This window comes from Dryobates pubescens, chromosome 30 (assembly GCF_014839835.1).
Source record: "Dryobates pubescens isolate bDryPub1 chromosome 30, bDryPub1.pri, whole genome shotgun sequence".
Lineage (NCBI taxonomy): Eukaryota > Metazoa > Chordata > Aves > Piciformes > Picidae > Dryobates > Dryobates pubescens.
Window position 1 is genome coordinate 7,718,212 of NC_071641.1, and position 11,700 is coordinate 7,729,911.

Below are 11,700 nucleotides of genomic sequence, written 5' to 3' on the forward strand. Positions count from 1 at the left end.
TGCAAGCCTAGTGCAGGCTGCCTGCATGGTTCAGCCTTAGCAAAACAATGCACAAAATGTTCCCATTTGGGGTTGCTTCCCAGAACATGTGAAATACTTGGACAAATCCCCTGTTTGTTGTGTGCTTTAGGAATAGATTTGAGAGAGAACGTCCTTTTGGGTGGCTCCTGCAAAGCACTGGCTTCTCTGATCTCAGCAGTGCTGGAGTGAAGCAAATGTTGAGCTTTTCTGTGTTAGCTGTAAAGTGCTCAACCTGGTGTGGGACTGGCTCCTCACGTTCTTTTGAGCTGCTCCTTCTTGTTACTGCAAGGTTAAAAGAGCATTTTTTTGTTCTCATCAGATGTTAAGTAGAAAGGTTATGGCAGACTCAAGAGCCACATGATGCCTGTTTCGGGACAAGCATTTTTGTGTGAGTGTAAAAGGAGAGTGCACTTAATAATTTATCCTTAAAGGAGTTACTGTACACTGCCAGAGAGCAGTTTCGTTGCTTTGTCATTCAAATAGCTTTCAAACTGCGGAGCAGAGATTTCCCCCTCGCCCAGCTGCAGTTTTCATACATAGTTTGAGACGTTTTCTCCCTGAAACTGTGTTTCTAATCCCGTTGGTTTCACACTTTCCTCTGTCCTGCAGCTTTTTGATCATGTTGCTGAGTGCCTGGGAGACTTCATGGAGAAACAACAAATCAAAGATAAGAAACTGCCAGTTGGGTTTACGTTTTCTTTCCCCTGTCGACAATCCAAGCTGGACGAGGTAAGATGATGTCACAGTGTTCTTACTGTGCCAAAGAACTGGGATGTAATTAAAGCACTGCCATGAAAGCAGTGTCCTGGGCAGGTCTCATTTTGGGGGTAAATGAATGCTGTGTTTCACTGTCAGACTTAATGTCTGTGTTTACGTTCAGCCTGGCATTAACAGATGACGAAGGAGGCATCTGATGTTTTGTAGGAGCTCTTCAAGTGTTATGGTTTACCATGTAAACACAGCAGTGGTTTTTCCTGCCTCCTGTGCAGCCTTTTTCACCTCTCCATGGGGATTTAGCTGGTGTTAACCCAGCCTGGCAGCTCAGGGTTTCCTGAACGTCACAGATGAGGGATGAGGGTCTCCCTCCTGAGCACCCAGCCGAGGGGGATCGGGCAGGGCACCTGGAAGCGCCGTGCTTCACAAAGGGATGGAAATAACCTTGTGTGAAGCGAGTGGTGAGATTCCCCTGACAAGGCTGCCACGAAACATTCCTCCTTTTGCTCATTATCTCACAAACGGCTCGGCAGCCTCGCTCCTGGTGCAGCCTCGCTCCTGGTGCAGCCTCGCTCCTGGTGCAGCCTCGCTCCTGGTGCAGCATCGCTCCTGGTGCAGCATCGCTATGGCGACGGCGTAGCAAATTAATGCAGGAAAGTGACATCCAGGCCCAGCGCCGAGTGGCTGCACTGTTGAAGCACGACCTGCTCTTCTAGCTTGCAGGTCTCTAGGTTAGCCTGGTGCAGCAGCTCCCCAGATGCTGGTGCTGAGGAGGGCCAGGTGAGACACGCTTTTGATTACGTTTCATACGCCTTGAGCAATGCTGAAAGCGGAAATCAAGGGCGCTTACTAACTCAGGATCTGAGTGTAGTTAAGAACAGAGAGCTGCCTCGTCCTGAATCGGTTTTGGTGCAGCTCTCCAGTCTGGCTGTGGTGCATGGTGAGGCTCAGGCCGCTGACTGCAGCAGAGTCATGCTGGGGATGTGGTTGTGAAGCTGAGTTGCCCTTGAGGAAGTTATGTAGCTGCATGGTACATGTTTGTGGGCTGGTTTGCTCAAGCCAGCTGGGATGAAATCATGCTTATGTGGGGCAGGGGCAGGCAGGTAGCATGTGGGATGGCTTGGGGAACACTCTGTGGAGACTTGGAGATGAGCAGTGGCAGAGTGGAGGAGAATAGTAAGAGACAAGGGAGAGTGTCTCTTACTAAAAAAACAAACAAAAAACCCCACCTCTCTTTCTGAGAGTTTTGGTGATATTTCAGACATCTGATAAATCTGTTTCTCTGGATTCTGTGGGCCACATTTATTCCTGGATTGCTGCTTCTGTGAGGCTGTGCTTGCCTGGGTGCTGATTTCCTGTGCTTGGTGAGCAGAAGGAGGCAGGGTTGTCCTTGAGTTCTCCAAAGGCGACAAGGTGGCACTGCATGGTTGGGTCCTACTCAACCTTACTGCATTCCAAGGACTCCTCCCTGCTGCCAATGCCTTGCTGGCAAAGCTAAAAGTCCTGCCAGGCTGAGAGGAGCTGCTCTTTGCCAGTGTGGTTTGACCAGCCTCCTGAATTTGCCTGGGACAATGGGCCATTTAAAGCTGTGCCCACAGAGTGGGCACTGACCCTGCTTTCCCTGTGCTGCAGCACGGGGCTTTGCTGGGTTTCTAAATGGTGCTAATGAGAGCAGCACAGTGATAAAACTTCAGCAAACTGAGTTTGTGGTGGAGTGATAGTGATGCCTCCAGGTCTGGAAAGGGGTGCCCTGACCCTTCTGTCTGCTGTCGCTAGCCCAGTTGGAAGGACAATGTGCACAAGACATGCAGTTGGTTTTGAAGCTGAGATATGGGCAAACATACACCTGGGCAGTGGCTGCTTGTGCCTGTTAGGCTTCAGCTTTTCTGGTTTGTAGCTTTGTGGACTCTTGTTGTGATAGATGTGAATATTGTGATGCATATGAAAAGCTGAGCTGGTTTGAGACATCTTTCCTGTTGACTGCTGTCTGCACTCTTTTCTTCCTTTTGTTATTGTTGACTTACATCCTGAGTGCTCTGGATCAGACAGGCATTAGCTAAATTGAAAATGTAGTGGTGGATTTGTGGGTCATTTACAGCAGTTGGCAGACAAGGAATTCCATACCATGAGGGTGGTGGAACACTGGAACAGGTTGCCCAGGGAGATGGTTGAGGCCCAATCCCTGGAGATAATCAAGATGAAGCTCTATGGGGCTCTGGGCAACCTGATCTCGTTGAGGATGTCCCTGCTCACTGCAGAGGAGGTTGGACTAAATGACCTTCAGAGATCCCTTCCAACCCAAATCATTCTATGATTCTATGATTTCCTTTTGGATCTGTGCTGTAAATTGGGGGCATAACATTGTTGCATTTCCAGTGTTCCCATTTGTCTCAACCCACGGACGTGATCTGACAGTGAAACAAGCGCCGGGAGCTGGGGAGTTCAGGCAGCAAACATGCTGCAGCCCAGTCCTGGGTGCACAAACATCACATCCCTCCTCTTTTCTCAGTCCTGCACTGTCAGCTTTTTCTGAAAGCAGTCGATTTCCATGGCCCAAAAGGATTAAATGGTTTTCCAAGAAAAACTGTCGAGGAGTGAAAGGGAGAGGAGCAGGCTGAAAATGCAAAATGCAAGCAAACCATTTTCTGGCAAGGGAGGGGAAAACAATTTCCCACCTTTTAGCTTACTGTGAGGAGAATCAAAGACTGCCAGTCGTCTGGGGTTGGGTTGGTTAGGTCAGGTAAGAAAAGAGACCTGAAGATGTGTTCGAAGTATAAAGTGTTGTTCTGAGGGAGAGAAAAATAAAATGGTCAGTTGGTGTCTTTCAGTGGCATCCCTGTTGAACATTGCTCTCTTGTTTTGCCCCAGGGTATTCTGATAACCTGGACAAAGCGGTTCAAAGCCAGCGGAGTGGAGGGAGCAGACGTTGTGAGGCTGCTTAACAAGGCCATCAAGAAACGTGGGGTGAGTTGTCCTTCATTCTTTTTGTAGCTGCCTCACTGCACTCTGGTGTGTCTTTGCCAGGGACCACTCTTGGTGTCACTCACCTCAGCATGTGATCTGAGTGATGGTGCAGCTCTGCATTCATGCATGAGGACCACAGAATCGCTCTGGTTGGCAAAGGCCTTTAAGATCATCAGATCCAACCATTAGGTAACCCTGCCAGGGCCGCTACTACACCACATCCTTGAGCGCCACATCTGGAAAGCTTTTAAATGCATCCAGGGATGGCAATTCAAGCACTTCCCTGGGCACCCTGTTCCAGTATTTGATAACCCAGTTTCTCATGTGTGGGTTTGCCATTTTCTGGGAAAATGGAGCAACATCAGAGCTGCTGTGTGGAAGCTGTGATTTTCCTCTGAGCACAAAACAGAGCTAACTGTGGTGTGGTTTGTCACTGGCAACCATCAGCAATTTTATCACCCTCCAAACCCACAAAGTGCTGTGTGTCAGTGCTGCAGCTTTTCAAGGACACCAACATGTCTCATTCCTGAGAAACTCTTGCTCGTGGCCTGGGCTCAGCTGAGTTGTGCAGCTGCCTTGCCTGGGTGCAGGAGAGCAGAGCAGAAGAGAATGGGGGTGTATTAGAAGGGGTGTGGTTAGTAGGTTGAGAGAGGTTCTCCTCCCCCTCTACTCTGCCCCGGTGAGGCCTCATCTGGAACATTGTGTCCAGTCTGGCTCCCTCAGTTCCAGAGAGACAGGGAGCTGCTAGAGAGAGTCCAGTGCAGAGCCACAAAGATGATTAAAGCAGTGTAACATCTTCCTTATGAGGAAAGACTGAGGGAGCTGAGGGCTCTTTAGCTTGGAGAGGAGGTGGCTGAGGGGTGACCTCATTCATGTTTATAACTATGTAAAGGGTGAGTGCCAAGAGGGTGGAGCCAGGCTCTGCTTGGTGATGCCCTGTGACAGGACAGGGGGCAGTGGGTGAAGTTGAGGCATAGGAAGTTCCATGGAAACATGGGGAAATTTTTTTTCCTCTGTGAAGGTGAGAGAACACTGGAGCAGGCTGCCCAGGGGGGGTTGTGGAGTCTCCCTCTCTGGAGACATTCAAAACCTGCCTGGATGTGTTCCAGTTTGATCTGGTGTAGGTGATCCTGGCAGGAGTTTGGACTGGATGGTATTTTGAGGTCCCTTCCAACCCTAACACTCTGTGACTGTGTGGTTCCAGGCTCAGTGAGCCTTGGTGGCTCCCTGCCAGTTACTCACTGCTGATTTTATGGAGGGTGAAGGTGACTGCGTTGCTAGTTTAAACAAAAAAGGCACTGAGCATGAGATGGAATGGGTTTGGGTTTGTGATGCTTGCAGCAGGTGATATGGTGATTACTCAGCATCCAAATTAATCAGGAACTGTGCTGCATTTGCTCTGTTTGGGCAGTTGTGGACACTTAAGCAAACCTGAGTTTTACTGTCACCAAACAGCATTACTGTAGTCAGTTACTGTTATCAGACTGGTATCAGGTAGAATAACACACTGAAGGAGCTGGAGAGGAATGAGTGCTTCTCATGTAGACAGCTTATTTAATTGCATTATTCACTGATATTTGTGTACTAAACTCTTCACTGGAAATAAAACTCCTAGATGTTTTAGAGTGAGTTCTGTGAGAAAATCTGCGACTTGGGAAGCAGGTCAAGAGAGGGGATTCTGCCCTTTTACTCCACTCTTGTGAGACCCCCACCTCAAATACTGCAGCCAGTTCTGGTTTCCCATAATGAAAAGGACACAGAGCTGTTGGAGTGAGTCCAGAGGAGGGCCACAAAGATAATCCAAGGGCTGGAGTCCTCTGAGGATAGGCTGAGGGAGCTGGGGTTATTCAGCCTGGAGAAGACTCTGGGGGGACCTTAGAGCTGCCTTCCAATACCTGAAGGGATCCTACAGGAAGGCTGCAGAGGGACTTTTGGTAAGGGTTTCTAGCAGGAGGACAAGGGGGAATGTTTTGAAGCTGAGGGAGAGTAGGCTTAGATTGGATCTTAGGAAGAAGTTCTTCAGTATGAGGGTAGTGAGACTCTGGAACAGGTTGCTCAGGTGGGCTGTGGATGCCCCATCCTGGCCATGTTCAAGGCCAGGTTGGATGAGGCCTAGTTGAGAGGTGTCCCTGCCCATGGTGGGGAAGTTGGAGCAGATGGTCTCTAAGGTCCCTTCCGACCTAGGCCATTCTATGATTTTCCAGTCTGACTCCTCAAGAAGGTGCTTCAAATTACTCCATGATATTTAACTGCAGAGCTGCTCCCTCCCTTGTGTAGAGCCTTTTTCTTTCTTGTCTGAGGGTGTTTATGTGAGAGCAGCTCCTTGCTTTCTAGAATGAGGCTGCTGCTGCTTTGTGGGCTGCCTGGTGCATTAGTCTGCTCCCACTGTCTTCTCGGGTACGTGGGATTGGGAACCAGCAGATGGAACAGGTGATGTTTGAACAGATGAGCTGTGGTATTCAGACCCAGTTATTTGTCTCCTGTTCCTTCTGAAATCAGTTGGTCTAAGCAAACTTTAGCAGAGAAGCCATATGGTCCAACTAACGTTTGGTTCCTCCGTCAGGACTATGACGCAGACATCATGGCCGTGGTGAACGACACCGTGGGGACAATGATGACCTGCGGCTTTGACGACCAGCGCTGCGAAGTTGGCTTGATCATTGGTAACACACCTTGCTGCTGCAGCAGCAGCTCACATGTGGCTTTTCTCCCTTTGCCTGGCCCCTTTGGTTAGCACCTTCTGATGTCCTTTCCCTAAAGGCACCGGCACCAATGCCTGTTACATGGAGGAGATGCGGCACATCGACCTGGTGGAAGGCGACGAGGGCAGGATGTGCATTAACACGGAGTGGGGGGCCTTTGGAGATGATGGCTCCCTAGAGGACATCAGGACTGAGTTTGATCGAGAGATTGACCGTGGATCCCTTAATCCTGGGAAGCAGCTGTGAGTGAGGCAGTTGTTTGTGACCTGTACTGCTTTTGTTTTCTACTCTGCGCTCTCCTTCCGCTTGGGTTATGGATTTGGTCTCTTCTCCCAGGGAGCCAGCAACAGAACAAGAGGACACAGTCTCAGGCTGTGCAGGGGGAAGTTTAGACTTGATCTTAGAAAGAAGTTCTTCCCAGAAGGAGAGATTGCCCATTGGAATGGGCTGCCCAGGGAGGTGGTGGGGTCAGTGTCCCTGGAGGTGTTCAGGAAAAGGCTGGGTGAGGCACTTAGTGCCATAGTCTCGTTGATTAGTTAGGGTTGGGTGATCGGCTGGACTTGATGATCTTGGAGGTCTCTTCCAACCTGGCTGATTCTGTGATTCTGTGACCATGCCCAGGGCTGAGGCAAAGAGGCAGATTGCAGGCTGCAGTGGGTGGGTGGTGGCACAGCTGGGCTTTGCCTCCCAGCGCTGCCTGTGCATGCATGGGTGACTGATTCTGTCCTCTCCTGCAGGTTTGAGAAGATGGTCAGTGGGCTGTACATGGGGGAGCTGGTAAGGCTCATCCTGGTGAAGATGGCCAAGGAGGGGCTGCTCTTTGAGGGAAGAATCACCCCTGAGCTTCTCACCAAAGGGAAGTTTGAGACAAAGCACGTTTCTGCCATAGAAAAGTGAGTACCTCACCCTTTTCACCCTGAGTTCCACAGTGACTCTGAATGCTAATTTTCCAGTGTCTTTTTGCTTTGTGGGGAGATACATTGTGTTGGGGTTGGCTGGCATCCTCCAGCACAGGTGCAGAGCTGGCATGTGGGCACCCCCAGCAGACAGTCTGTGCCCTCCCCACCGGTATTTCTCTCTTTCTCTGTGCTGGGAGGAACTCTGAAAGCCTACCAATCCCTGCAGCTACAGGGTATGCACCGTGCTACCTCTTGCCCTGCTCACAAAACTCACAAGTTGCTACCCTGCAGCTCAGCATGGGAGTGACTTGGCTTAGTGCCTCTGAGCAAATAGTTGTGTTGCTCCTTGCTGTATCCACGGGACCGCTGGGCAGGAGGAAAACAAGCGTGACAAGGCAGAGCATTCAGGCCTGTAGGCAGTGCTGGGTGCTGCACAGTGACCTCTGAGCTATGTGCCAGTTGGTTTCTCATGGTGTCATCACCCCTTTGCTCAATACTTACTGGCTCTCCCCTCACCCCCCCGGAGCTTTCAAAATCCACATCACTAGGATAGTTTGTGCTGTAGTCACTGTGCTGGCTTTTCACAGGATCACAGGATGTTAGGGGTTGGAAGGGACCTCCAGAGATCATCAAGTCCAACCCTCCTGCCAGAGCAGGACCATAGAATCTAGCACAGGTCTCACAGGAATACATCCAGATGGGTCTTGAAAGTCTCCAGAGAAGAAGACTCTACAACCTCTCTGGGCAGCCTGTTCTCCAGTGCTTTGCGACCCTCACAGTGAAGAAGTTCCTCCTCATGTTGAGGTGAAACCTCCTGTACTGTAGTTTATATCCATTACCTCTTGTCCTGTCACAGGGTGCAACTAAGCAGAGCCTGTCCCCTCCCTCTTGACACCCAGCCCTCAGATATTTATAAACATGTCTTAAATCCCCTCTCAGTCTTCTCCATTCTAAACAGCCCCAGGTCTCTCAGCCTCTCCTCATCAGGCAGTGCTCCAGTCCCTTAATCATCCTGGTAGCTCTCTATTTGACATTCTCCCTGTCCCTCTTGAACTGGGGAGCCCAAAACTGGATGCAGTATTCCAGGTGGGGTCTCACTAGGGCAGAGCAGAAGAAGAGGAGAACCTCCCTGGATCTGCTGGACACACTCCTCTTAATGCACCCCAGGATCCCATTGGCCTTCTTGGCCACCAGGGCACAGTGCTGAGAAAAATGCAGTTAGAGAGGAATTCAGTTAAGAGCAAAATTTGCCCTGAAATGCTACCTCACTTCCTGAAGAGCACTTTGTTTGGTTATAAGTAGGGGGCACATCCCTGTGCAGCTTCCAGTTTCTAGCCTGTGCTGGCAAGATGCAGGAGTCCTTAAAAAGATGTGTGGGCTGCAGTTAGTACTGACAAGATATACTCCTTGTGCTTTTGTCTGGGAGCTGGACATGGATGAGTTTTGCCAGAAGTTTTGCTGGGTGCCAGTGAGGAAAAATGCAGTGCAAGAAACAGAAATTTAGTGAGGTTGTAAAAGGGTGAAAAAAAGACCTGTTTAGAATGGAATCACTTAGAAAACCTTTGCTTGGGGTTTTGTTTTTCACTTGATATATTTGGCTGTGTGAGTGAGCGAGTGTGGGGTTGGGTGTACACTCAGGCCTGTGCTGGATTTGGGGCTGGTGCTTCTTGCTCCAGGGAGAAGGTGTTTGAAGGTTAAAGCATCAGTTGAAAATGCATTTAATTCCTCCAGGCCTGTAAAAGTGTTTGGAAGTTGCTAATTTTCAGGGGCATGCCCTGAAGGAGCTGTCGTGAGGTTGCTGTTCTGCTTTGGGTCTGGTGCTGCTGGACCAATTGCAGCCCCAAGCTATGGCAAATGCTGTGCTCCTGGGGGATGTCCCAGCTCCACAGGATGGGGCTGGTCCTGGTTCTGTGCTTCCTGCATTCACTTTCAGAGTGCAGGAAGCTCACTGGCTACAAGATTTGGTCTGATCATCTGGTACAACCAAAATGTGGTCTGCTTTGGAGAGAAACTTGTGCACAGTAATGACTGGAGAGACTTTCAGTGACATGGTTTACCTCTGGTCTTGTGGGAAATGAACTTGAAGGAGGGCAGGCTCTTTGGGTACCCATGGGAGTAGTCCTGCCCATAGTGGGGCTGCTGTAGTAGCTAGAATTGCATGGTTTGTAGGTGGCATGTTTGCACCAGGCCTTAAGAGAGCTGTTGCTATCTGAATGAAAGCCTACTTAAAGCATTTTATAAGCCTCATGAAGCTTTGTAGTCAAGATGCCCCAAAAGTCCAGAGGAGGCCACAAAAATATCTGTAGGCTGGAACCCCTCTGCTATGGGGACAGGCTGGGAGAGTTTGGGTTGTTCAGCCTGGAGGAGAGAAGCCTCTGGAGAGACCTTCTTATGGCCTTTCAGTGCTTCAGCAGGCCAATGAGAAAGCTGGGGACAGACTTTTTAGCAGGTCCTGTTGTGACCGGACAAGGGGTGATGGTTTTAAAGGTTTATATCTATAGGGAAGACACTTCTTATCATCAGTGCCAGTGAGACACTGGCACAAGTTGCCTGGAGAAGTGGTAGCCGGCCCATCCCTGGAACCACTGCAAGTCAGGCTGTCTATGGCTCTGGCCAACCGGCTCTAGTTGAAGACATCCCTGCTCTGTGCAGTAGAGTTGGACTCCATGGCCTTAAAGGTCCCTTCCAACCCCAAACATTCCACGATTCAGTTTTCTCTCAAACCCCAGGCCCAGGTACCCATCACTGGGTGTGCCTCAGCCCTGCATTTTGTATCTCCCCCACTAAGCAGGAGCCTTCGCTGCTCTCTCTTCGCAGGAGCAAAGAAGGTTTGAACAAAGCCAAAGAAATTCTGACGCGCCTGGGGGTGGAGCCATCTCACGAGGACTGCATCGCCGTCCAGCACGTCTGCACCATCGTGTCCTTCCGCTCAGCCAACCTGGTAGCCTCTACCCTGGGTGCCATCCTCAACCAGCTGCGGGACAACAAAGGGGTCGGCCGCCTCCGGACCACTGTGGGTGTCGATGGCTCCCTCTACAAGATGCATCCACAGTGAGTCCCTCTGCTCTTGCTGCTTAGTTCTCATCTCACCTACTGTGGCCTTTGGTTGGCAAAGGGTCAAGCATGTGACCCCAGGATGGCCACCCAGGCATGTGGTTTGGGTGTGAGGTGAGGGCTAGGGGCTTGGTCTGAGGTGGGGAGCTTAGTGGACAGGAGAGACGTCTGTAAGGGAAGAAGCAGGGTGAGATTTTAAACCACCACTGCCTCCATAGAGAAAAGAAGGAAAACTCTTGAGTGACTGGAAACTGCTATGTCAGTGAAAACTTTGGTGGTTTGAGGTCTGAAGGGACTTCAACAGACCTCTTGGAAGAAGAGTTTCTTTGTACAGAATACTACTTTGTGCCCATGGGGTGGGCTTTGAGGAGCCCTGTGTTAATTCACCTTGATCTCCCTTTTCCATTTAAGCTCAGTTGCTCTGAAAATAACTGTGCTGAACCCTTTTTTGTTGTAGTCTCTTCTGGAGATACACTGGGAAACCAGGAAAAAAATGGTGCCTTACACTTCTTGTGACCTTTTGAAAACTGGCTTTGTCTTGGGTTTCCCCATCTTGAAAGTTAGATTTATAATCAAACAGCTGCTTAGATTTATGTAGAAATCGGAGAAGAAGTTGAGCTTTTCAGCTGTGGGTGTACCTGGTCCTGGCAACAGGGTTTGGTGTGAGTATTGGTGTTAAAAATAACCCCAGTGCCCAAGCCCTAATGGTGTGGGTGTTTGGGAGTGGCTGCTGGCCTGTGTGTGCTGGGAGAGCAGCACCTGCCTGAGGGTTTCCAAGCTCAGAATGAAGAAATGAAACAAACAGGCAGGTGTGGTTTATGTAGCTGTGGTAAAAGGGTTGTATTTACTAAGTAGTAACTGGAGGTAAGCAGTTTCCAGTCTCAGCTGTGGGTACAAGTACATACCAAGAAGCACAGCATGTACAGGAGATGCCTTGGCATTGGAGCTGGCTGGGAGGGCTGAGTGTTGTTTATGAGGAAAATGTTGAAAGGAGAGATCTGTTTAAAGTTTCACTTTCAGTGTCTCTTCATTTTGCTGAAAGCAATCTTTTCCTTGGTTGAAGAAAACCATGGAATGTTGGCAAACAAAACTGTTTCCAGGAGTGCTCCTTTGCCTAGCTTTCCCACATGGACAGGTCTGGGCTGTGTTCACAGAATCACAGAACATTAGGGGCTGGAAGGGACCTCCAGAGATCATCCAGTCCAACCCCCGCTGCCAGAGCAGGATCACCTATACCAGATCACACAGGAACTCACCCAGGCAGGTCTTGAATATCTCCAGAGAGGGAGACTCCACAACCCTCCTGGGCAGCCCATTCCTGTTAAGGTAACACATGTGGGCAGCTC

General features: G+C 49.9%; 1 protein-coding gene across 1 annotated transcript in view; it reads left to right on the top strand.

The window, feature by feature from the left end:
- The window catches only part of HK1 (hexokinase 1), a 45,611-nt gene that overhangs the window by 18,681 nt on the left and 15,230 nt on the right, over positions 1–11,700 (top strand). Inside the window, exons 4-9 of the mRNA XM_054174773.1 lie at positions 631–750; positions 3,604–3,699; positions 6,263–6,362; positions 6,460–6,643; positions 7,139–7,294; positions 10,118–10,351. Coding sequence (XP_054030748.1) covers positions 631–750; positions 3,604–3,699; positions 6,263–6,362; positions 6,460–6,643; positions 7,139–7,294; positions 10,118–10,351 — 890 coding nt within the window. The remainder of the gene's footprint in view (positions 1–630; positions 751–3,603; positions 3,700–6,262; positions 6,363–6,459; positions 6,644–7,138; positions 7,295–10,117; positions 10,352–11,700) is intronic.